The following is a 26,630-nucleotide window of genomic DNA, read 5'->3' on the forward strand; positions in this document are numbered from 1 at the left end:
TCAGTTTGTCAAGAAATGTAAGCAATGTCAAATTCATGGAGACCTCATACATGCGCCGGCACAAGAACTACAACCACTTGTGTCTCCTTGGCCCTTTTGTTAGTGGGGACTCGATCTCATAGGCAAGATTCACCCTCCTTCTTTCAATGGTCATAAATTTATTATCACTGCCACAGAGTATTTCACAAAATGGATTGAAGCCGTGCCTCTCACACAAGTCACTAGAAAACAAATTGCTACATTCATCCTTAACTATATCATATGCCGATATGGTATTCCTGTGTCCATTATTACTGATAACGGGCGTCCCTTCAAAAATCAGGATGTTCGTGAACTTTGTGATCGCTTCCATATTTCCCATCGTTTCTCCACACCATATTACCCCCAAGGTAATGGCCAAGCTGAGGCATCTAATAAAACAATCCTTAAAATCCTCAAGAAGACAGTCGACGATGCTGGTCGTAATTGGCATATCCAACTCAATCCTGCACTTTGGGCCTACCGCACAAGTGTCTGCACACCTACAGGAGCTACACCATATTCACTTGTCTACGGCGCTGAAGCCATCTTGCCTATTGAGGTCGAGTTACCTTCTTTACGGGTCTCTTTGCAAAACATCATCGCTGATGAAGATTACAGGGTCTCTCGCTTACAAGAACTAGAACTGTTGGATGAACGGAGACAAATTGCTTTTAATCACCTCAAGGCTTACCAATAACGAATGAGTCGCAGCTACAATCACAAGGTCAAGCCTCGCACATTTGAGGTAGGTGACTTGGTTCTCAAAGAAAACCCCAAGAATCAGCAAGACAGAGAAAAGAAGGGCAAGTTTGAACCAAACTGGCTTGGTCCTTACATCATTACAGCAGTCTATGGATCTGGGGCATATCAGCTCTCAACTACAGAAGGTGAACCTTTGGAGGATCCTATCAACAGCATGCACCTTCGCAGATTCTACACATAGCTCGTCGGAATATCCTAATTCAAAAATACAAAAAAATAAAATAAAAAATTCAAAAATACAAAAAAATTATAAAAACAAAAAAATCGTTACTTGGTGAAAACCTGGCAAACAGGCGCCTTGCGACACAAAAAAAATTTGAAAAATTGAAAAAAATCGAAAAGTAAAGAGAAATAATTTCGTCCAACGGTGAAAACCACTTCGGTGGCGCCCTGGGCAAGTACCATGGTGAAAACTGGGTTCCCAGTGCCATGCGTAGAGACATTGCTCCTCCCTCCTTCAGGATTCACTTTCATTGCTTCACTTTGCACACACTCACAACCTATTCGTTCATAATAAACTTACCCATTCCCATCATGGCTTGTTATTAATCTACCCAAGATTGGTTAGCCATTCATAATAAACCTCCCTTTTCACCTCCCTTTCCATCCATAATAAATCAGATCCTATCTGTGGCTAAGGCAAATCCTACGTCTAGTGATGGGTGTGGAACTAAGAACATCACATGTTTCGAGGAGTACAGTTTGTTCCAACTTTCTTCAGTTTATCCGCGCACAATCCGCAATAAAGCAACATTTGCATCATAGATCCGCAATAAAGTTTCATCTTCTCCGCAATAAAGTATCAGTTTCATGGATTCAGTCAGTTTCAGATGAGACACAACAGCAACAATGGGCTTCAACAAATCAAATCTTTCAACAGACTCAGACAACAATATGGTTCAATGCTATCTATCCTTTCTGTGAAAGTAAACATTGTGACCACAATCAAATAAGACTTATACAAGTGACAAGAGACACTAAACTTGAGGACTACAGTGGATGTTGGTGTTGAGTCTTGGTTTTCTCTTGATTTTATCTTTTGGTGACATGTCTTTTAGCTTTTCCAGGATGTCTTTGACTAGAGATTCTATCTCTAGGATGTCTTTGACTAGAAAGGCGAGGATGGGGTATCGTCACCTATTTGTATTTGCTGTCTGTGGATTGTCTTTTAGTAATGCTATGACTTGTCCAAGGATATGAGGACACTGTGAGTCTAGTGTGAACTAGGGCATTCCTTGTTTGTGACTGTCTTATCTCCATGCAAACAAGTACAATGACTTTCTGGGTTGAACAAATGCCTCGATTGTCATAACCTATTTTGCCATAATAAGCTCAATGATGATAACGTACAAGAAGCTCTTTCACTTTCATATCTTCTGTCTTCCATCCCCCCTTTCTTGATTGACTTCCATCGTCCTTCTCGAGTCCGCGTAGCCCGCTATCACATGACTGAGTATAATGACACACCAAAAACATTTGCATTTCATGTAGCTCCACCTACATTACCACATATAAGCATTTCATACATACATATAGATCTCACAATTGCATCACATCCTGCACACAACACCTGTTAGCACAAATTACATTTTGCATTTGCATTATCATATTCATCTACATTACTTACATACACATTTTCATCATGCATACACATATATAACATAAAAGAACAAAAATATTGCATTGCATTACATACATATTTGCATCCATATCATAAGCATCACATAAGAACATCTCATCACATAGGTACACATGCATATAGCTGCCACAAAAATGAATCATCTCATATATATAATCAAAAGTGTCATGATACAATGATGTCAAAATCATATGGCTACAATCACCCGCAGGTGTCTACAATACAAAAGAATGGTACAATACTGATACAAGGGAGCCCTCTATGGCTATGATGAACTCCCTCCCTCGGAGCCGCCTGGCCTCGATGGAATCTGAGCCCTAGAAGGACCCGCTCCAGGATCATCCTGCCTGTCCCCCCTATCTGGTGGTGGTGGAGGACCCATGACCCCACCACTCGATGCCTGTCTCCTCCGGCTCCCTCCCATAGTTGTCGCTGTTCGCGATGGTCTATGGAAGCTCCTCGCCCGCTGATCTACTGGCATGACACCATAATACAGGTCCCTCTAGTAGGCAATCTCCTCTCTGGCTCGTAGGACATATGCGTAGCCTGCTCTTATGTCCTCCATCGCCTGCCTCCCTGCCCTCAGCGCTATCTCAGCCTCAGTGTAGCGCTGAATCGCCTGATCCCTTTCCCGCTCAGTATCCTTGAGCCTGATCCTGAGTCGGTCCCTCTCCCTCTCCAGCTCCTGGATCTCGTCTGCCTGGCCCTGGCAGATCTCCCTGAGCTCAATCAGCTCATCCTCCTCTAGATCCCCACCCTCTGCCTCTGCCCGTGGCTCTCCCTCTGCAGGTGCCTGCCCCTGTACCTGTCCCTGTACCTGTACTGGTGCCTGAATGGGTACCTATCTCGGTACATGCCTAGGTCCCTGTACCTGTCTCTGTCCCTGTGCCTATACTGACACCTGTCCCTGCACCTGTCCCTGTCTCTGTCCCTGTGCTCTAGGACCCTGTGCTGCTGGTACCTGCAGGGGCACTCCACTGCGACCCCTCACCACCTGGGCCTGCCCCTCCTGTCCACCCTCTCTCCGAGGTTCCACCCTCCTCTCCCCAACTACTCCCCTCCATCGCCATCGGCCTCTACCCCCATCACCCCCACCATCATCATCATCATCTCCTCCTCCATCTCCATCCAGTAGCTCTCCTGGATCTGTCAATCGGGGGAATGGATGCTATGCCCAATACGCTGTATGCTCTGCATCCATCCCGACGTCCTCAATCTCAGGCCACATGTCCCAAGGAAGAGGTATCATCTCTGCCAGCTGCGTGACTGCCTGATCATATGACAATAAAGGCCCGAACTGCGCCTGATCCCTAACTGTACGGGCATACATACCCGAGCCTCGTGGCATCCGCTGGATCCGGCCAAACTGGCGGCCAATCCTGTCTACCAGCTGCCTCTCCAGTATATAGGGCATCCGCCCAATCAAATACCTGCTCCGTAAGGTGTAAGGCAGCTCCACTGCGTCATCCTCCCACTCCTCGCATCCCAGATACGGCCTCCAGATGACGACATCAATGTCATCTATCACTCGCCGCCAATACTCTAACCTGCCAATTCGAGGCTGTGAAGTGATCATGTCGTACAGATGAACAAAACTCCGTCCATGACCTCTCCCTCTGAAATGTATTGGCGGCGTGATAGGTAGATGCTCGTACGCCCAAACCTGCAGTAGTGTCACTCCACAACCCAGTCCCACCGATCCATGGTAGACAAACTGGTGAAGCTCATAATATAGGTGGGCCAAAACACATGGACCCCATGCATATCTAGTGTGCTGCGTCACCAATATCTCCAATGCTCCTCCCCAGCCCACTACCAACCCCCGTGTCGCTCTGTCCGGACATAGGAACCCACCGATAGCTCGTCCAATCACAGCTGGCAAAGCTAACCCTGTCGCAGTCATGGTATCCCATGCCACATGTCCTGCTCTCATCTCTAGGCCGAGATCCTGAAACACCCGTCTCAAAGCCTCTCTGTCTCCGTCACGATCGTATGGAATCAGCTCTCCATCAATCGGTATCCGCAGAATCCGGTAGACATCCTCAAGGGTGACTGTCATCTCACCCATCGACAAATGAAATGTGCATGTCTCTGAATGCCATCTCTCGGCCAGCGCAGTCAGCAAACCCATGTTTGCCCGAAACTCAGGCACATACAACATGTGTCTCAAACCCATCGCCTCAATGGCAGCTCGGTCCCCAAGTGTCAGCTCAGGTCGCAATCTATGCGTGGACGGGAATCTCTCCCGTGACTCTAGCATAGGCAAATACTCTTGTGGTCAAACAAATCAATCATGTCAGTCATGGTGGCATTCACTGTTCATCACAAAATGCTACTCGCTATCTAAATGCATATGGTCATCTATCTCAGTGACACTCACTGTTCATCATAAAGTGTTTCTATTTATCCTAGTGGTACTCCCTGTTCATCACAAAGTACTACGTGTGTGACATTCCCTGTTCATCACAAAGTGTTACTCACATTTTGCACTCCCTGTTCATCACAAAGTGCTGCTCATACTTTGGGTACTCCCTGTTCATCACAAAGTACTCTATCTTGGTGCTTCCTGTTCATCACAAAGTGCCTCGATCTATCCTAGTCTTCCTAGAGGACCTGCTTGAGTGTATCCTCTCAGCAGCTTATCCAATCGACAGCGTATGTTCATCACAGAACTGCCGATTTGACCTAGAAGAAAAAAAAAAAAAACCTTGCATTTTCAGACATAAACGCGTTTCTACCTCACAAACGTTCCTATAGACTGCACAAGCGCACCTGAACAACACAAACGTGCCTGTTTGACATAAACGTGCCTACATTATTCATAAACGCGACTTTGGCACATAAACGCCCCTGAAAGACACAGACGCGCCTGGCGGACACAGACGCGCCCGGCACCGACGCAGACGCGATTTCATGTTTTTGCACTTTTTTGTACACTATTCCTAGGCGCATTTATTGCTCTATTCGACATGCATTAATGACAAAATTGAATGCGTCAAAGTACGAGGAGGTTTGGTGGTACTTACCGGCTCTTCTGCCTCTGCTGGTCTCTGAAATCGGCGAACGCGGTCGAATCTGTGTACGAAAGCCATCGCTGCTGACTGCTGCTGCTCTTTTTCTCGCTCTGCACTATGATCTCGTGAGGGTGTAGATGACAATGAGGATGTCTTTTGCCCGTGGTCTATCTTATAGCCTACCCTAGCCCTCGCCTTCATTTCCCGAGTCAGTCTTCATTATCCCGTGACTTTGTCACTTTATCCGACCATTCCATTCTAGCCTTTCTTTCTTATCGAGAGATTGTCTGCAATCTTTCCAGACTTTTTCATCCAATCTCTCGAGGGGGCATATCATTCCCATTCTGGGGCAACTTTGTATCAGTTCATCTTATCTTCTTTGAAACAACGCGACAAGCCGCATTGTCTCAAAGAGGGGCAAAATGTAGACACCTAAAATTGTCATGTCTAATTAAATAAATATTATTTATTTAATTATCTAAGCCTAATTCTTCTATTAATTAAATAAATCTTTATTTATTTAATTAATTCATTTATCCTCTTCTAGCCTTATTTCTCATTTAATAAATACATTTATTTATTTAAATTATCATTTTCCTAAATTAAATAAATATTTTATTTATTTAATTGATCCCACTTCTTCTATTAATTAAATAAATCTTTATTTATTTAATTAATTCATTAGCTTTTTCTACCCATGACACATGTCATTCATCTCTTAATTCCTACACTACATACCTCTTTCATTATTTTATTATTTCCTCTACCTACCCTCTAATCTTAGCCGACCTCCTTTTTACACCTCTCAATCTTATCCCTCCATTTCATATTGTGTCTTCTATTTAAGGAGATGCCTTCTTCATTATCAAACCCTAATCAAGCATTCTAATGACTGAATACCCTAATCGACAATTTGGAGGACTTGACTACACTACGATCCTACTTGCAACCACATTTCGTTCTTTGTTGAGCTCTTGTGCATATAAAATCTGAGAGCAAATATATCAAGCAAGATCAATGGAGATAGGAAGAATGGAGATCAAAACCCTATTGGACATGTGATGGTATAATCTTTGTGATTTCATGTGATTTGCATTGTCTTAGGTAATCTTCATATGTTATGGTGGATCTTTGTTGATTGTTAGGCTAGGGTTTTTGTGGTTGAATTCATTTAGCCTTTCAATATTGTTATTATCATATCCATTTTCACCATATACACATACATCTCCAAATCATAGGAAGAATATTTATTTCTAGCATCATTCAACTTTTCACTAAGAAATGCAATTGGTCTACCTTCATAGCTGAGTACTGCACCTATTGCCAAATGAATTGCATCACATTCAATCTAAAAGATTTTGTCAAAATTAGGTAAGGTAAGAATAGGTTGCTGGGATACCTCTTCCTTCCACATTTCAAATGCTTTATCTACCTCCTTGGTCCATGAAAATTTGCACTTTTGTCCACCCCTGATGGTCTCTAAAATGGTAGCACAAATCTAGCTAAATTTCTTGATAAAATTCGTATAAAAGGTAGCAAGGCCATGAAAACTCCTTACATCACCAATTGTTCCAGGAGTTGGCCATGTGAGAATGGCATTGACTTTATCAGCATCCATTTTCAGATTTCCTCTAGAAATCACAAACCCAAGGTAAGTCATCTCTTCCTGCAAAAACACACACTTTTCCATGTTTATCATTAGTTTCTCTTCATTCAACCTTCTCAAGACCATATCCAAATGTTTTAGGTGCTCCTCCTTTGTCTTGCTAAACACTAGGATGCCATCTAGATAAACTATGACAAACTTACCAATGAACTCCTTCAACACCTCATTCATGAGTCTCATGAAAGTGCTAGGGGCATTTGACAACCCAAATGGCATCACCCTCCATTCATACAATCCTTCGTTTGTTTTAAAAGTAGTTTTCCACTCATCACCTTCTCTAATCCTTATTTGGTGATAACCACTTTTTAAACCAATCTCGGAATAATATCTTGCACCTCCTAAACAATCAAGCAAATCTTCTATTCTAGGCATAGGGAATCTACACTTGATGGTTATCTTGTTAATGGCCCGAGAATCAATGCATAATCTCCATGTCCCCTCCTTGTTTGGTGCTAAGATAGCTAGGATTGCACAAGGGCTCAAGCTCTTCCCTATCAAAATATTTATCAAGCAGCTCTTGGATCTACCTTGCAACTTCCTCATTCTGTTGGGGAGTCATTTTGTAGGTTTTCATGTTTGGTAAGGTGGCATCGGGAATGAAGTCAATGCAATGGCTTATCTCCCTTATTGGTGGTAGGGTCCTTAGCAACTATTCTGAAACTATGTCCTTGCATTTTCTCAACATTTCCTTCACCTCCTCAGGGATTGCCACCCTTTTCTTTTCTACCTTGCCACCTGTAGTGGGCTCTTCTTCTTGCCTAGGTATTTACATCATTATAAAACAAGGTGTTCCTTCTTCCTTGATTTCCTTGAGGAACTCTTTTCCTTTCATGATCATGATCTTGGCCTCCTTCTCCTTCTGATCCTCATTGTTATCAGGCAGGGGCATCAACTCAATTACCTTTTCATCTTTGGTGATGGAGTAGGTGTTCTTGTGTACATCATGATGGGTGTTGAGGTAATATTGCCATGGCCTCCCAAAAAGAAGATGATAGGCATACATCTCAACAATATCAAACATAATTTTGTCTTTGTATGCTCCTATCTGAAATTCAACCCATTATTGCTCTTCTACCAAGGTTTGTTTTCCTTTAGTAAGCCAAGAAACTTTATATGGAAATGGATGAGGAATTATTCTCAATTTTAGTTTCTCTACCATTTCTAAGGATACTAAATTTTTAGTTGAACCAGAATCTATTATAACCTTGCATACCTTGTCTCCTTCTTTGCATGTGGTCTGAAAGAGTGTCATCCTTTGTGGTGGCTCAATATTGCATGGTACCTTCAACAATGTTCTCCTCATCATCAAGGCTTCTCCTCTCTTTGGAAGTCCATAGGAATCAGGTGAATTGACACTCTGACAATTAGTGTCTTGAACCAAATGTGTTCTCCTCTCTCCTTGGGAGCTTGATCTAGTCTTCTCAAGGCACTTAGATGCGGTATGACCTACTTGATTGCAATTGTAGCATCTGAAAGGCTCTGAGATTCTTCCACCAAATCTACCTCTACGATTGGGTCTTCTTCCTCTGAAAACCCCTCTTGTGTTACCATCTCCATGTTGACTTTATTGATTAGCCACTCCTTGTGGCCTAGGACTCTGTCCTCTACCATTCATATGGCCTCTTCCTCTGAAGTTTTTGCCCCCTCTACCTCTGTTATCCTAATCATTCTTTCTCTTTAACTTCTCCTTTGCCCTTAGTGCTAGTTGAAAGCACTTGTTTACTGTCTCAGGTGCTAGTATGTTGATCTCATCTTGGATACTATATTTTAATCCACTAAGATATCTTGCCACTTTCTCTAGTTCCTCCTCATGGTGTTTGTTCCTTAGACACAACCTATGGAAATCCTCGGTATATGCACTCACATCAAGGTCTTTTTGTCTCAAACTTTGTAAGTTCTTGTAGACTTGGACTTCATAGTCCACTGGGATGAATTGTGCCTTCACTTTTTCTAACATTCTATCCCATGAGGTTATCATACCTCTACCTTCCTTCACCCTCTCACCCTGGAGGTAATTCCACCAAGTGAGTGCTACTCCTTTCATCTTGGACTTAGCAAAGATAACCTTCTTATTCTCAGGGGTCTCCTCGCATTCAAAATGGTTGTTCAATGCCTCAATCCAATCCATCACTTCTTTTGCATTCATTTTACCACTAAACATAGGGATGTCATCTTTACTTGATGAGGATTCTTTGCCAATGGAATTTAGGACCTCAACAAATGCTCTTTGATTTGCAGGTAACTCAACTTCTTGCCTTGGGGTTTCTTCTTCTCCCCCCTGTCTTCTTCTCCATCAGAGTCACATTCACCCTCCTTTCCTTTGCCCTTGGCCTTCTCTAACTCCCTCACTCTATTTTAAAACATCTCCTCAAACAACTTCTTGATGGAACCTTGAGACATACTCTTAGGAGGCATGTTTCTAGCCTCTCCCTCACTTCCTTCCGCGGGCATACACTAAAAATCACTTTCCCCAAGTGATCCAATTCACTCCGATACCAATATGGTGCAGAGCCAAGCAACAAACTAGGTGATAATCTTCTCTCACCCACAAATACTATGTCCAAAACAAGTTGTTTTGTTTGTTCAAGGTGTCAAACAACACACCTACCAAGTTCTCAACTCACGCAATAAATTGTGTGACAAGATCCATAAAGGATTTGTATCTTCCGGTACCAGTGGGATGGAAACACTCAACCCTTGTATGAATGGTAGACAATATTATGGTACTGGTGGGATGGAAACCTATTGGATTTTATCTATTAGTGGTCCAACCAACTCAAAACATCCATTCGGTCTGACAGACAAATGCGCTAGGGGGTACTTGTCTCACAACTATCCTATTTGTCTAGTAGCCTTACCGGTTAAGTTTTTCCCACACATCTTAATAAACTTCCAAAGGACAAGAAAAAATAAGGGAAGATTTAGATACCCTTTATCAAGTTACATAATTCCTTGAAGGCTTAGACTCTAACCCCAATGTTAAAGGTATGTACCCTTACTGTCCTTACAGACCTAATTAAGCCAATTAGACCTAATTTACAAAGAAAGTAATCCTTGTATTAGTCCCTTGACTAAACCAACACTTCTTCAAGGTGGGGTAAGATGTCAAACCACCAAATCAAAGGTTTCAAGACTTGATCCCATCTCCTTTTCCTATTGCAAGTGATTTTCACTTCTATAGTTCAGGTGGTCACATAGAGATGCCTGCCTAGGGTCAATTCAGTCTCCTCGGGCTTGGAGCCTCCCTTAAAACCAACACAAAAATATTATGGTACAATGGACCCTCTAAAATTTTCCCACAAGTTGTATGGTCCTCTGGTGAAAATGTCAAATTAAGGGCATTTTTTACAGTGAAACCTTGGGTGCTAGCAAGGTTTGTGACCAGTCTGGATAGGTTTCGATGGATCTCTACAACCCAATTGTTACAAGACCTCAAAATTGATTCAAATCAAAGGTAAGAGACTTACATAACTCATCCAATTGGTTTCAGGCATCCACCAATCTGTACAGATAAAAAATGAACATAAAACACACAGATTTCCAGGAAACTCCAAGTATATTGTATTACTCCAAAACTCCAAAACACACCAACTTCAAAAAAAACCTTGGAATCAATCCAAGTGGGCCTAATATATCCTCCCTAATATTTTCCAACCACTTTTCAAACTTTGGAACCATTGGAGGATTAGTTACCCCTTTTTACAACATTTTGCAATGACGACAAAAGTTGTCAACTTGCAACTTTCCAATTTGGCGACTCCAAGGCTTATTCGACCTATTCCAAGGATTGGTATAATGTTCATAAGACCAATATTTATTGACTTACTCATTCCTAGACTCCTATTGACCCACATGGTCATTTGTCCATGGAGGCTTATAAAATGCAACCATGACAATGTCTTACATCAATTGGGTCTTATTGACTTGCAAACCTATCAACCTACTACATATGATGTCCATGTGACAAGGTCATTACATTTTAACCTCATGGGTGATGCTAGACTCTTTAGGCTTCATTTGTGTCTTTGGGTGCTCCTGCACCACAAAATCAAAAGGAAAATCAAATAAGATGGAGTCATCATTTAAAATTCTAGTCTTTGTAAAAGATACTACAAAGGTTGTGGAGCATGGATTATTGTTTGAATCACTTTGGGAAAGAAGAAACATCGAAGAAGACAAGAAAAAATAGATTTTGTATCTTCATTGAGAAAAGATGGTCTAGATTGGTACAAGAAGACCTACCCAAAACATGATAAAAGTTGGGATGAAGTACAACAAGATTTCCTAACAAAATTTGACACTCTAGACATCCCCACAGAGAGTGATAGTAAAATTAGGGACTTGGCACATTTAGAGAAGATGAATCAGTAAAGGAATATGATAAAAGGTTCAAAGACATATGTCAAAAACTAGAAGAACCATTATTTGAAAGACAAAATATTGAATGGTTCATATCTAGATTGCAAAGGGACATAAGAGTAGAATTGGATGGAAGGATATTTGACTCTTATTTATACCTAATTATAACAACATACCTCATCAAAGTATATCCTTGTCATAGACCCCAAAAAGATGAAACAAAGGAGATACTTTAAGGACTATAATTGGTAGTAGAGAAATTGACAATAAAAAATGAAATCTTGGAAAAAGGAGAAGCAAATAAGGCTAAAGAATTATGGTGTTCTTCTTGCTTAATAGAAGGACATGTCTAAAATGATTGCCTTAAGGTACATGCCAAAAGAACAACAACAACATTGTACATGTAGAATTGAGAACTGTACTAGTGAAATCAAATTCATTGTATTGTGGAACTTATTAGCCACCTTATTTAGGACTATCCCACAAATCAACTTTAATTTCATAATGTAACTCATTGTTGTCATGGATGTCAAATGAATCATAATTATAATGCAGAGGTAGATAGGAATATGAATTATGTAGAAGAACTTGTGGATGGCCTCTTATATAATAACGATGCAAGGTGATCCCATTATACCGTGTTACACTTTTTGGCTAAACTTGACACTAAAATCAACATTTTGCACCATAGCTTCACTTTCTAACACTTATAGAAGCTAAACCATTAAGAATTTGAAGACGACCTTGGTATTTGCCTCAAGATTGCATTAGGATTTGGCTAGGACAATAGAAAAAAACACGTTTTTGAGTTTTCCTTGCTTTTCCAGACTTCACCCTTGTGGTTGATGAATTTTGTTTAGTTCAAATTGATGAAACAAAAAAGGTTTTTTAAGGATATTCTCATTTTTTAAGGATATTCTTGACTTTCCAACAATATAAATTTTGTCTTATTTTGACTTTAATAAATTATTATTATTCATTTTCTAATTGAATTCTGACTAAAGTCCTTTTTGATAGGCTGATTGAAAAACATCTATAACTTTCAAACAGTATCACATTTTTTGAATTTGAAACATGTGTCTCATTCTATGCTTCACATACTATAGGATTAAAAAAAAATCAATTTCATAAAGTTTTGACCAAGTTAAGGTGGTCAGACATACGAGTTTTTATTTTTTTGAAAATTTGTAGTAAAAACTTCATAATTAATTATTTACTTCAAAAAAATTACAAAAAAATGTGTCATATATGGACATGAGTCTTCTACTTATATCTAAAATCTTATTATAAAAATATTATGATTTGATTGTGGTTAGGGTGGTCAGACAAACACCTACTTCTTATCTTTTTCTTGAAATTTTAGTACTATTGCATTGTAATTTCAAATTTTTGTCAAATAGATTTATTTTTTTCATAAAATAACTAGTAGCTTAGAAACTACATTGAATTTTCTATAGATTCTATTCTTACATATTTTTAAAATAATGTTGATAACTTAATCAAGTTTTGACGTCAACTTGTGTTTTTTTTAAATTTTCATTGCCACTTAAGGGTCTATTTGGCCCACCATGATCCTGCAAATACCTAGGGACCAGGTTCATAAAAACTTTGGTTAAGTTATGGTAAGTATGTTGATTCTATTTTATAGAGATTTAAAATGTGGGTCTGTAAGCCAATAAGTAGTCCATTTTTTGTTGGTAGTAAGTTGATTTTAGACATGTGTCTTAATTTTGATGATGATATTGAAGAAATGTCTAATGCTCCTTATGCTAGTGTCATTAGTAGATTAATGCATGCAATGGTTTGTGCTAGACTAGATATAGCCCAAACAGTGGGAATTCTAAGCAGGTTTTTGTCTAACCCAGATAAAGAGCATTGTACTTTGTTAAAAGGGTATTAAGATATTTGCAAGGTACTTTAGATTATTGTCTAGTTTTGTCATGGTACTGATGATGTGGATAAGTCATTAGACATACAGGGTTTTGTTGATGCAAATTGGGCAGGTGACTTGGATAGTCAAAGGCCGACTAGTGGCTATGTGCATACTTTGTTTGGAGGTGTACAGTGAGTTGGATGAGTAAAAGACAACCTATAGTTGCATTGTTCAACACTTAAGAAGAGTATATGGATGCTACACATGCCTCCAAGGAGGCGATTTGGTAATTGAGACTTGGTAATGGTATTGACTTTGATTGTAGGACAATGATGATAGAATGTGATAGTCATAGTGCCATATGTTTGGCCAAAAATCCTACGTATCATGCTTGTACTAGACATGTTGATGTTTAGTACCACTTTATACGAGAGATGGTTGAGAGTGGATAGCTATTGATTAAAAAATTTGACACTTTGGATAATGTTGTAGATTCTCTTATGAGGCCAATAACCAAATATGATTTCTCTTGGTGTAGGAAGGCCATGGGACTTGATCAATGTACTTGATTTGTATTGTGTATCTCTATGGAGTAATTTATAATGTATGATGTCAAGTGTGAAAATGTTAGGATTTAGGTGTCATCAACCTTGTAAATATTTTTATTTTTATTTTCCTAATGTCACTTGTAATTTACCCATAAGAGGTTAAACCGTTTAACCAAGAGTGGTGAAAGAGAGCATGTAAAGGCAAAGTTACTAAATTACTGTTTGTCCTCTAGGGAAAGGACAAAATAGCTATGTGACCCATCTTGGAATATTATCTTTTGATGTGCTTAGACACTTTTTTAGGAGTTGCAAGATAAAATATGACGGTTATGACAATCATTATTGCTTTTACAACATCTATGATAATATTTATGACATAATCCTTACACGGGTACACATGCATGAGAGATGCCTTATGATAGCTATAAGAGCATCTATAAAAGCCTATTTTGGGAGGTGGGTGTGAGTTTTTCCAAGTGGTTAAATTGTTGCCTATTGTTTGGTGATACCATAGTGGTATTCATCTTCACAAACTCTTATAAATTGGTGCCTTAAGTTAGTGTTCTTCATTTAGTCTTGTTCAGTTTGTAGGGTAATAGAGTGTTGCGGAGTTTTACAGTGGTCTTATAGAAGTGTATTATTGTTGTATTCTTCATTTGATTAGTAATATACTTTCCTCTCTTTCTATGATGGACTTTTTTCCTGAAAGGGTTGGACATGTAAATTCGGTCTTTCTTGTGCAATGTTTTTCTTGTTCTTGTTTTGATTCTATAATCATTGTGTTGATTGTTAATCTTTAGTTTTATATTTGAAATAACTTTGTGTAGACACACAAAAATGTCTCATTGATCATGTAATAATTATTCGACTAATTGATTAAATAATTCTTTAATTAAGCTAATTAATCTAATTCTTCAAAATTCACATTTCTTCACCATCTTACTAATTATCCTATTTAAATTTCTATTCCTCATTAAATAATAATTTAATCCCTTTTTAATATTAATTAAATATTTATTATTTAATTAATTATGATTTAATTCCTTTAATTAAATAATATTTATTATTTAATTAAAATTCAATTTCTATTTATAATTAAAAAATTTCTTTAAATTATTTAATTTATTCTTCTAATTCAAATTCCAAATCCCCAAATTCCAATTTTGTCTAATTTCAATTTCTTATAATTCAAATTCAAATTTGAATTTCCCCTAATTCCAATTTCATCTAATTTCAAATACACGTGCATTTCAATTTCATGATTTGAAAGATAAATTCAAAGACATGCACAAATCAAATTGAATGTCTAAATCAAGTTTGCATGAATTCAAAGATCAAATTGAATTTAAAATTAATTCAATATCATGGATAGATCAAATTGGATTCCTAAATCAAGTTCAAGAGCATGCAAATCAATAATTTGAATTTCAAATAAAATATCCTACAACACATGCTAAATTAATCAGTTCAATTAATTGATTAATTAATTCATTTATCTGTTCAATTCCTATTTGTATCTTCCAATTTGCTTAAATTTCCCAAAAGCTTTCAATCAGTCATCTCTAGTTAACAATTTAATCTATTTAATTAATCATTTCAATTAATTGATTAATTAAATCATTTTCTCAATTATACTCCAATCATTCTTTTTCTATCTTCCAAGTAGCTTTTTCTAAATAAAGCTTTCTTTGTCATCAATCAATTAACTATTCAATCTTTTTTAATCTTTCAATCAACTTTTTTCTCAATCAGTTAACTCAATTAACAATTCAATCAGTTGAGTTCCACCTCCAAATCAGCAGTTCAACTATCAATAAACTTTTCAGCTCACTTTAGCTCCACCTCTCATTCAATCTCCTCCAAAAAACTATAAATTCAACATCAATTCTCCATTTTCAACAATCATGAACTTCAAATCTTTGTGCCATTTGTAGGTTAGTAGTGCAATATCTGAGAGCCAATATCATTACTCAAAGAGGAGAAGAGCAATGGAAACGACAAACAATCATGGAATATGGAGTTTTGATTGAATATTTTATATCCTTGTTGTTATCTTGCATAATTTCATTGATTTATTTATAATTCTTTAACTAGAATAGGGATTTGTGATTTCCTTATTATTTTTAGTTAAGCTAGGATGAATTGTACTGACAAACATTTGGTGAACCCAAAGTGATAATTATCTTTTCTTAAACAAAAGAGGATACACTCGAAATCAGACCTGGTTAGTCATAAACGGAGTCCATATTTTATGAGATTAGACATTATCGACCATCGTGCCTCAAACAATCAAAGCAAAGACACAGATCAATATGGCTATTGAATTTTGTCCTAGTCAACCTTTATCTTTTTTTTTCATTTGGTGATAGGTCATGTTTCTATGCTAGTCAAGGATGTCCACAAGTGACTAGAGGAGCTGGGATGGGCATGATCCTTTTCTTTGTTTGTTGTTTGTGTTGTGGACCAATGAAGTTATGGGGCAATGGTATCTCCGATGTCTATGATTGGTACGTTCATTTGGCAAATATCTCATGCAAAATATCATGGATAGTTATGATTGTGACTATCACACATACCTTGACCCTTGGCATTATTCCCAAAATGGAGGGTTCAATCCTTGTTTGCAACATATTTGTTTTTGCAATGAGATATCTTTACATCTTGGTTCCTTATATCCTAATGTGCAAAGCTCCATTGTTACATAATAAGGCTCAGTGATGAATATTTATTGTGCTATGAATAAAGGCACAAAAGTTTGTGTATCTATCATCAATCTTTTTCATTTCATCTCATCATGTTGATTCTATCTCAAGATCATTCTCTCATCAAACATCTCTTCTCAAATCAATTCTGTCATTTAAATAAAATGTTCTTTCACTATCTCTTTGTAATATTTCATTCTCATTAACATGTTATCATTAAAATGGTTTCAATTCCATGATTTTTTTACCACTTTTTTGAGGGGGCATATTTACACCCTAAGCATCACTATGGCAGGAATTTTTTCGTTTTCTTTGAAACAATAGCATTCCGACATTGTCTCAAAGAGGGGCAAATGTAGACACCTAAAAATTATCTCATTGATCATGTACTAATTATTCGTCTAATTGATTAAATAATTCTATAATTCTTTAATTAAGTTAATTAATCTTATTCTTCGAAATTCATATTTCTTCACCATCTTACTAATTATCCTATTTCAATTTCTATTCCTCGTTAATTAATCATTTAACCCTTTTCTAATATTAATTAAATATATATTATTTAATTAATTATGATTTAATTCATTTAATTAAGTAATCTTTATTATTTAATTAAAATTTAATTTCTAAATAATTAAATAGTTTCTTTAAACTATTTAATTAGCTAATTTATTCTTCTAATTCAAATTCCAAATCTCCAAATTCTAATTTCCTCTAATTTCAATTTTCTTCTAATTCAAATTCAAATTTGAATTTCCTCTAATTCTAATTTCATCTAATTTCAAATACATGTGCATTTCAATTTCATGATTTTGAAAAGATAAATTGAAAAACATGCAAAAATCAAATTGAATGTCTAAATCAAGTTTGCATGAATTCAAAGATCAAATTAAATTTAAAATTAATTTAATATCATGAAAAGATCAAATTGGATTCCTAAATCAAGTTCAAGAGCATGCAAATCAATAAATTGAATTTCAAATAAAATCTCTTGCAACACATGCTAAATTAATCAATTCAATTAATTGATTAATTAATTCATTTATCTTTTCAATTCCCTTTTCTATCTTCCAATTTGTATTTTTCCCAAAAGATTTCAATCAGTCATCTCTAGTTAACAATTCAATCTATTTAATTGATCATTTCAATCAATTGATTAATTAAATCATTTTCTCAATCATCCCCCAATCATTCTTTTTTCTATCTTCCAATTAGCTTTTTTCTAAATAAAGCTTTCTTTGTCATCAATTTGTTAACTATTCAATCAATTGAGTATCACCTCCAATTAGCAGTTCAACTATCAATCAACGTTTTAGATCACTTGAGTTCCATTTCTCATTCAATCTTCTCCAAAAATCTATAAATTGAGCATCAATTCTCCATTTTCAACAATCACGAACTTTGAATCTTTGTGCCATTTGGAGGTTAGTGCAATATCTAAGAGCCAACATTCATCAAGGAAGAGAAGGACAATGGAAGCTATATGCAATCATGGAATAGGGAGTTTTGATTAAATATTATACATCCTTATTGTCTTGTTTGGATTATTCTATTAATATTTTTTAGAATTCATAGCTAGAATAGGGATTCGTGATTTCCTTATTATTTATAGTCATACAATGATGAATTTTACTGACTTTGAATTTAAGTTCATATTGTAAGCTTTCTTCACCTTGTTTTACAATATTTTTATAAACTCAGATGAAACAAAGAAAAATTGTATGTAAACAATATAGAAAAATAATTTAATTTATAAAATATTAAAAATACATAAATTTTAGTTTTACTTTAACAACTATTTACTTCTTTATTTATGAATATTTTTTTAATATAAATTCTAATTTTATTTTTAGTTTCTAAACATCATTCATTTAAAAAAAAAAAAATTTACTTAAAATTTTCTAATAGATATTATATGTTTGTATGGTATTTTTAAATTGATATTTATTATTAAATATTAATCATGTAACCCATAAATGATTGTAGAATCCTTTTCCATGTTACTATTGTAAAATTTCTATCAATGTAAAAGCAAGGAAAAGAAAAATTTCTAGAAACACAATTAGAAAAATAAACAAATTCATAGGTTGCTTGTTGAATTTGCAAGTTGCTCCTCACATTTGTATGAGATATGTAAAAATTGCATCCATTAGGCACCCCTTTTCATACTTAAATCCTCTTGTATCATTGAATCAAACACATTTTGGACAAACACCCATAACAACTACTCACTAGATTCAATTAAAGGCAGTTTGATTAAACTCATGCTTAATCAAACCTAAGTAAATTTAGCACGATTCATTTTGGTGATTTTCAATTTTGATGAAAACTACCTTCAATCAAACTTAAGTAATTTTGGGCATGACTCATTTTCATATTTTTCATTTTGACTCAAAAAGTTGGACTCACTTATGTGCTTTAACTTGTTTGTGACATGTTTGAAAAGGAATGGTGTTAGTATGCATCATTTAGGAGATTTTATCGAAGACAGTTCTCCCTTGAACCATTGTTACAGAGTCAACAATAATGAAAAATTTTAGAAGAAAACAAACAAACATCTATTGAGGCCTAAAATGTTGGTGTAAGTTGATGTGCATTGTTAATGCTCTAATATTCTACTTGAATATATCTTGAATTTTTCTAGATGGATTTCTTTGACAATACAAATGAATTAGGAAATACCTTCAAATATGAAATCCTATTGCACAAGTCAACAATGTTCATGTTCAAATTGAATCCAAAATGACTAAATAAAAAGAATTTAGTAAAAAATAAATTTTAAAAATTTAAGAATCATTTTTACCAATTACAAAAATGAACTCCACTCATGAATATGACCCAAATGCATAGATAATGGTAAAGAATGAACTCCACTTATAAATATGACCCAAATACATAGATGAAAAATCAAAATTGATTCTTTAAAATCTGTCAAATCATTTCCCAATTTTACATTAAGACATACCACTGGTATACATCATTTTTTATATGTAAATAACAGACTAAGGGTCTATACCCTTTATATTATTATGCAAAATAAATAATTGATTTACATCACTATTCTATTGCATATGCTAAAAAGCTTACATACACATAAATTTTCCCAAAATTCAAACCCTCCCAACCATGTAAAGCAACACCTAAAAACAAGCCTACCAACCCACACTTATGCCATGTTTCCACTCTATCTTTAGGTGGAGTTAACACTAATAGGGTTTCCAATGGCTCCTCCCCTACATTTACACCTATATATGTTTTGGCTCCTCTAGCATTCCCTTTACAATTTCTACCTTGACAAAATCTTGCTCATTAAAACTAGTACCTTAGATAATGAAAAGCTGCAACACGCAGTTAAATTTATTGTAGAGTTGAGGACAACATCTACCTCATTCATGAAAACTAGCTCCAAATTTAGCCATATCAATGAATTCATTTATCCATCCCCTCCATCTTTCCCCCACACACTCCTCCATTAATCATTTTTGCCTCCTCATTACTCTCCAACTCCAATAACCAATCAAAAAACATGGTTGCAATATCCACATTGGTTCTATACATGAAGTCCAAATTCAAGAATTTATGGCCTAGTAACATTTTGATAGCTTGAAGCATCATAGGGCAGTGGTGTTTAAACACATGCTTCAGTCTCTTAGTAGTCACTGGCCCCTTGAAAGCTATTTGACGATCCTTAATCGTTAGGCTGAAATTGGCCTCCATATCGGCTTGAGTTAGCCTAGTGGTGAAGAACTTGTGCTCTTGAAGTCCCATCAAAATTAACTTCCATCCATCTTGAGTTAGCCTAGTAGTGGAGAACTTGTGCTCTTGAAAGAAAGGTCATAATTTCAAATCCCACAGAGCGTAAGTAAAGATCAGAAATATATAACTTATATTTTCACCATCAAGCAAACAAACAATCTTTCTAAATAAACTCTCATTGACACATACTAGGGTTATTTTCCATATAAGTGTTTCTCTCCATCATCTCACTATCATAGTTTCTTGACAAACTATCAGAAATTCAAATACAAACATAATCTTCAAGATTCGATGAAGTCCGTGACACACATACAACAAAATTCACATGGAGCTAGGGGTGGTGGGTGATTCTTCGTTACCATATAAAATTATAGCCAAGGATTTCATATATGTTGGGGAGCCCATCTCTTTGTACGAGAGAATATAATGTCTTACATAACACTTACGGGGATTGTCAGAGCTCCAATTTAATTTCATTCTATCACGCCGTGTTATTGGATTTATCGTATTACTATTTTGAGATTCTTCATTCATCTTGGATTTGTATATATTGTCTTTAGTATTCAGATATGGTGCAGCACTCAATAGTTTATTTGCTTTTTTGACCAAGGATAGGAAGGAAGCCATGCAGCTCTGGTTTGGATAGAGGGGCTTGGACCCCTCCTGAAGATCTGCTTCTGAAAAACTATGTGCAAATTCATGGAGTTGGAGATTGGAGTATTCTTCCTCTGAAAACAGGTATGTTGTAGACTTATTTTAAGTTCCTTGATATGTTTCATTTTGAGATTTCTATTATATTGTTTAGGACATGTTTTATGTATCAATGTTATTAGATTTTTATAATTTATTTGAATATTGCTTATAGTTTTTGGATTTGATTGTGTGAGAAATTTTTTATTATCAATGTTTCGGATTTGATCTATCATCTTACATCTTTTTGAACTCTCTTGCATCTTAATGATAGATCATGAAATGTGATCCAAAATATTGATGATAACACAATCAAATCCAGAAACTAAAAGCAATATGTTTCATATAGATATTGTAGTTCCAAATGAATTACTTTGTTGGTGTCTATCAAATTTTGCAGGTCTGCTGAGATGTGGAAGGAGTTGCAGGTTACGTTGGATGAATTATCTTCGGTCCAGTGTAAAACATGATGACATTTCATCAGATGAAGAAGATCTCATTCTCAGACTTCATAAGCTGCTTGGTAACAGGTAACTTATTCGTTCACAAAAAGTAAGGATAGAATGTGGCAGATAGAAAGGATGAATTGGGTTTTGTAATGAATTAAATGAGGAAAACCATTGTGAAATTGTAAAAGGAATTCATATCTTTCAATTGCAGGAAATTGACAAAGCATTAGTCAATGATCGAGGGCTTAAACTCTAAGTACAAATATAAATAGCCAGGCAAATGAAATGTAGATATATTTCAAGATTGTTTCGAAATTTGTTGTGTATGTTTTTTACACCGAAATCATCAAAAAAAATGTTGATTTAAAAAACATCGATAAAAGATCTTCAAACAACTTTTGTTATGTGGAAAATCAATACTAATTATATAGACATTCAGTGATTTATAGAAAGAAGAAAGTCAATAATTTGGGTTTTACAATAATTAATGAAAGAAACACTATCCTAAAATTAGAAAAAGGAATTTCCTAAGCATTAGTCAATGATCTAGATCTTAGAATCTAAGTACAAATATACATCAGTCACTTAAATAGTCAATGCTTAAAGATTGTTTTTCGTTTTTTGGGTATGTTTTTTACATTGGTGTTTAGATCACATTCAGCGATCTATCATTAGAAAGAGGAAAATTGATATAAGAAACATATACAACGGATCCAAAACCAATCTACATTTCAACATGAACTGTGAAAAATTCATACTAACTATGTAGATATTTTTGTTTTTTATTATCATTTCCTTCTAGTCATGAACTCCTTTAGCATATTCTATTTGACAATAGTGGTTGCAGGTGGTCGTTGATAGCAGCTCGCATTCCTGGCAGAACAGATAACCAGATTAAAAATGTATGGTATTCACGTTTGAGCAAGAAAGCTGCCAAAACAGAAACCCAGCACTGTAATGTAGTAAAACCAGTGCCATTCAGATATATATTAGCCTCACCTAATGAGAATACTGTGGGTTTTAATGCTGAAATAATTCATATGAAAGATAGTGCCAATAACTTCTTATTCCAACATACAAACTACAAGGGAAAGCAGACTAGTGGATGTCTTGAACTGGAGGAGTTTGTTACAAAGCTTCCAGACTGGCCTTTCCCACAGTATGTTCATTATATGGCAAAAGGTGTGACCCTCACTGAAATGCACATTTCAGCTGTAAATCCAAAAGATATTCACAATACCATAGATCAGGGCTTTTGGTCACCATCCTAATGCACAATGCTGTAGTTGTTTGCTAATGGTACGATAAACATCTAGTTTCAAGAACAATCTCTTATTGCTTAGGTATGTATGCTTTGGAGTCATATGGTATAAAATTCAATGGTGCTTAAAGCTATGAGATTTTCACAATCCATGTTATATTCTTATGAAATTTTCTGGATTCGATTGTGTGTTTTTTTTTCCCATCAATGTTTCAAATCACACTCCGTGATTCATCATCAGGATGAAATTTTCAATGGTGCTTGTCAAATGATAACAGCAAGGCCAATTTGCCAAAAATGTCTAAACACTGCCAAACAAGTCATTTTTATGTTTATGTGGAATATCTTGTTGGTGGACTTGAGGTTTTTATAGTTTTTAAGTAAGCATCTCTTCAACTGTTAGTTTATAGCAGTTACAAAGACTGCCCCTATTTTGGATCTTTTTGGATCTTATGGTATAACAATTATTCAGATTGACCATCTTGTTGTGGGAAATGATTATCGAGCCTATTGTGAGTCTTTTTAGATCAGATAGATAGTGAAACTGCTAGGATACTTTATGATTTATAACAATTATCCAGATTGTCCATCTTATTGTGAGCCTTTTTAGATCAGATATGTAATGAAATCATGAGAGTACATTATTTATCACCATTTATAAGTTGGTAAATAATAAATAATTATCTTTAAATACTATTGAAAGAATAATTTTAGCTAATTAATTTAAATAAGATAAATATAGAATTTAAAATTGTTGACTATAATTTGATCATTGAAACAAATCCATATTAAATTCAATTTTTTAAAAGATTTAAAAATAATTTATAAACATTCAAACAAAATCTATTATTTTTTTAATATCAATAATTTAATCATATTATATGGAAGTGTTCTAACACATTTTAAACCCAAATCAATGTCTAGAAATACAAATCTTGCAAATGATAGTAAACTCTAAGCTAACAAAAAATTTCAAATTATTTAACATTTTTTTCTTTCTTTTATCCTCATAAAGCTAATTGATATTTTAATGTTTTTTAAAGAGATTCCTCATCTAGTGAAGGTGACTCTCTCAATATAATGGGAAACATAGCTAGAACTTTTCATTGGTCTTTTTATACCCAACATAACTAGCACATTTTGGTGGGTTTCAAATTATTTAACATTTTTTTCTTTCTTTTATCCTCATAAAGCTAATTGATATTTTAATGTTTTTTAAAGAGATTCCTCATCTAGTGAAGGTGACTCTCTCAATATAATGGGAAACATAGCTAGAACTTTTCATTGGTCTTTTTATACCCAACATAACTAGCACATTTTGGTGGGTAATTAGTTACAGGAGGATAATAAAGGTTTTCTTGAATGATTTTTTTTTTTTTGTTTGGAATGAATATGTTTTTATATTGTCTATAAGAAATTAATTGATATAAATTGTGTATCAATAAATTGAATATTTTATATTATATGTTTAAAAAATTAAAGTTTTGAGATTTATTTTTTTGATAGGTAAACGTTTTTTTAGTAGAGCTATGAATTAGTGAAGCCACATTTTTTAGGGACATCATATTTATTTATGTTATGCATTAACACCCTTATTTCTCTAATTTTGCCATCTTTTAATTCTCCTCCTTACTATAGCCTTTTCATCTCTCTATGCTTGAATCCTACCTTACCACTCCTAATTATCTCCTTATCACTCCTTAACTACCCTTATCACTCCATCATTGGGATGAGCATCTATAGGTAACATGGACACCTTATCACTCAATCGTCGACATCAATCTCCTTATTCCTCCTTTGCATGACCAATCGTTACTGGAACACCTTATCTCTCCATTGGTACTTGGGTTTGTTGCTTCTTTCACCCATGCATCTAAGCCACCATGGTATTAGCACCAACACGAGCTTGCCTTTCCATGCATGTGGGGTCGTCCACCTCTTCTGTCGAACCTTGGTTAAAACGTCTGCAAGCACATAAGACGAGGAAAGAAAGTTCGATCTAGCATATCAACATGTTGAGAGTCGAACCAAGAATGTGGTATCAACACCACTAGAAATGTTGTCGTTGCACTATGGAGCCATCCCAAGCTTTGAGGCTTTTTTAACAAAATTATTTAGAGAATATGATTTGATTCTTTTAATTTTCTAGATCTTATGAAATAATAAACTGACACCATTATTCTCATCTTTCTATTTTTTAATTTTCCTTTTGCAATTATTTTGGGGCTATGACTCTTCACAACACTTAATAGCTAGGATTGTTAAACAAGCTCGTATTCTATGTTTGATACCTTTTCTTTCTTTAAAATGAAAAGTAATTAGAGCCAACTTGCTCCTACATTTAATCAGAGCTAGGATACCTTTGTGATTTTTTTTGGCATTGACAACCATTTTTAAGGATTTTAATATCTATGTGTTTACTAACACCCCTTATTGCTTAAATTATAGTGCTGGTTAGTTTATAATATTTTTTTGAGACTAGCTTATTTATAGTGACTTTAATATGATTAATTCTCTTGAGTAATGAAAATAATTAGTACATGTTGCTTTTTTTTTTTAATTATCAAGATTTTTAGATTTCAAAATTCAATAATAGTTTGACTCCCTAAGACAATAATTCAATTTTAATGACGAGACAAATCATGTTTTTAAAATATTGAGTTAGCTAATATGATATTTTACTAATATTTATTCAATTTTTTTTTCTAATGATTAGGTCATGAAATTCAACTTTGAGGAATTTTTTTAGATCACTTTTTGATTACCTTATAGTTATTTAGGATGATAGCTTGTAAAGAATTCTTTGAACCCAATTTTTCATGCAAAATTTGTTGAAATATGACACAAAAGAACCATTAAGGTATTTTTCCATGTCTATAATTTAACTTCCCATCATCTATAATATTTTAGTTATAATTATGTTCCCATCATTAATTAGATTGAGAGGTAGGACAAAGCCATCTTTCACATGAATTTATTTTTGTGACAATATGTTAAGAAAGTTTCCAAGATATATAAAATGGAAAACTTGAATATTATAGAAGAATATTTTAGTATTTCTCATTTGATTGAATCCATTGTGTTTATATGTAGCTTCAATTCCATGTGGAATTTCTCAAATATAATATTAAACTTGTAGACATACATGTTATATAAGTGATTTGTAAGTGATGCATTTTTATACTTTGTAGCACACTATTGGAACAAGGAAAATATCTTGAATGGTGGAAGATGTATGAAAACATCAAAATCCATTTTTATCTCTATTGCAAAAAATAAAATTACCTCTCTATCAAGAATAGTGAATTCATCATAATTTCTATTCACATCAAGTGATATTCTAGTTGTTAGCGAGAATCCCTTTCTATAGATTCACTAAGCTTAAAAATAATATGATGATGAAATTTGCACGAGAATACAAATACAAAAAAATCACTCAATCCAAATAACATATACACCTTTTATTAGAGTGTAAATTGAAGGTTAAAAATAAATCATGCAAAAGAAAAATTAATTATTATACCTTTATTATTAAATATTAGATTGCTCCAAAATGTGTGGATGTGATGACTAATTGATATGTAGGTTACTCAATCTTGGAAGTTGCATAAATTAACATTTACTTAGAATCAATAATTTCTCTTATGATTGTCCTTTGGTGGATTCTCATTAAGTTTATCTCCAACCATGGGAAATATCACACGTGTGAGAAGAGGGACTTTTGTGAAATTGAGAAGTGGAAGATCTCACACATTTTTGGTAATGGAAGGTGTATATGCTATTGGGATAATGGATGGTGAAGATTAAAAGATGAGAAATGTTTGTTTGATTAGTTAAAAATTAAAAATGATTAGAGGAATGGATTATCTTAACTAATTAAATACATAATG

General features: G+C 35.0%; 1 protein-coding gene across 1 annotated transcript; it reads left to right on the plus strand.

Annotated features, from left to right (window-relative positions):
- Positions 1–3,583: 3,583 nt before the first annotated feature.
- On the plus strand, positions 3,584–22,833 carry LOC131062979 (transcription factor WER-like). Its single transcript, XM_057996724.2, has 4 exons — positions 3,584–3,606; positions 20,951–21,078; positions 21,431–21,560; positions 22,318–22,833. The coding sequence occupies exons 1-4, from the start codon at positions 3,584–3,586 to the stop codon at positions 22,748–22,750; spliced, it is 714 nt and encodes a 237-aa protein (XP_057852707.2). The 3' UTR covers positions 22,751–22,833.
- Positions 22,834–26,630: the final 3,797 nt, after the last annotated feature.

The sequence above is a fragment of the Cryptomeria japonica genome, chromosome 2, assembly GCF_030272615.1.
Source record: "Cryptomeria japonica chromosome 2, Sugi_1.0, whole genome shotgun sequence".
Classification (NCBI taxonomy): domain Eukaryota; kingdom Viridiplantae; phylum Streptophyta; class Pinopsida; order Cupressales; family Cupressaceae; genus Cryptomeria; species Cryptomeria japonica.

Bases quoted from the DNA above. Each gene is read 5' to 3' on its own strand.
- LOC131062979 (XM_057996724.2), top strand. From the start codon at position 3,584: ATGGATGCTATGCCCAATACGCT. The intron at 3,607-20,950 runs GTATGCTCTGCA...TTTTTGACCAAG, and splicing joins GATGCTATGCCCAATACGCT to GATAGGAAGGAAGCCATGCA. The intron at 21,079-21,430 runs GTATGTTGTAGA...CAAATTTTGCAG, and splicing joins TATTCTTCCTCTGAAAACAG to GTCTGCTGAGATGTGGAAGG.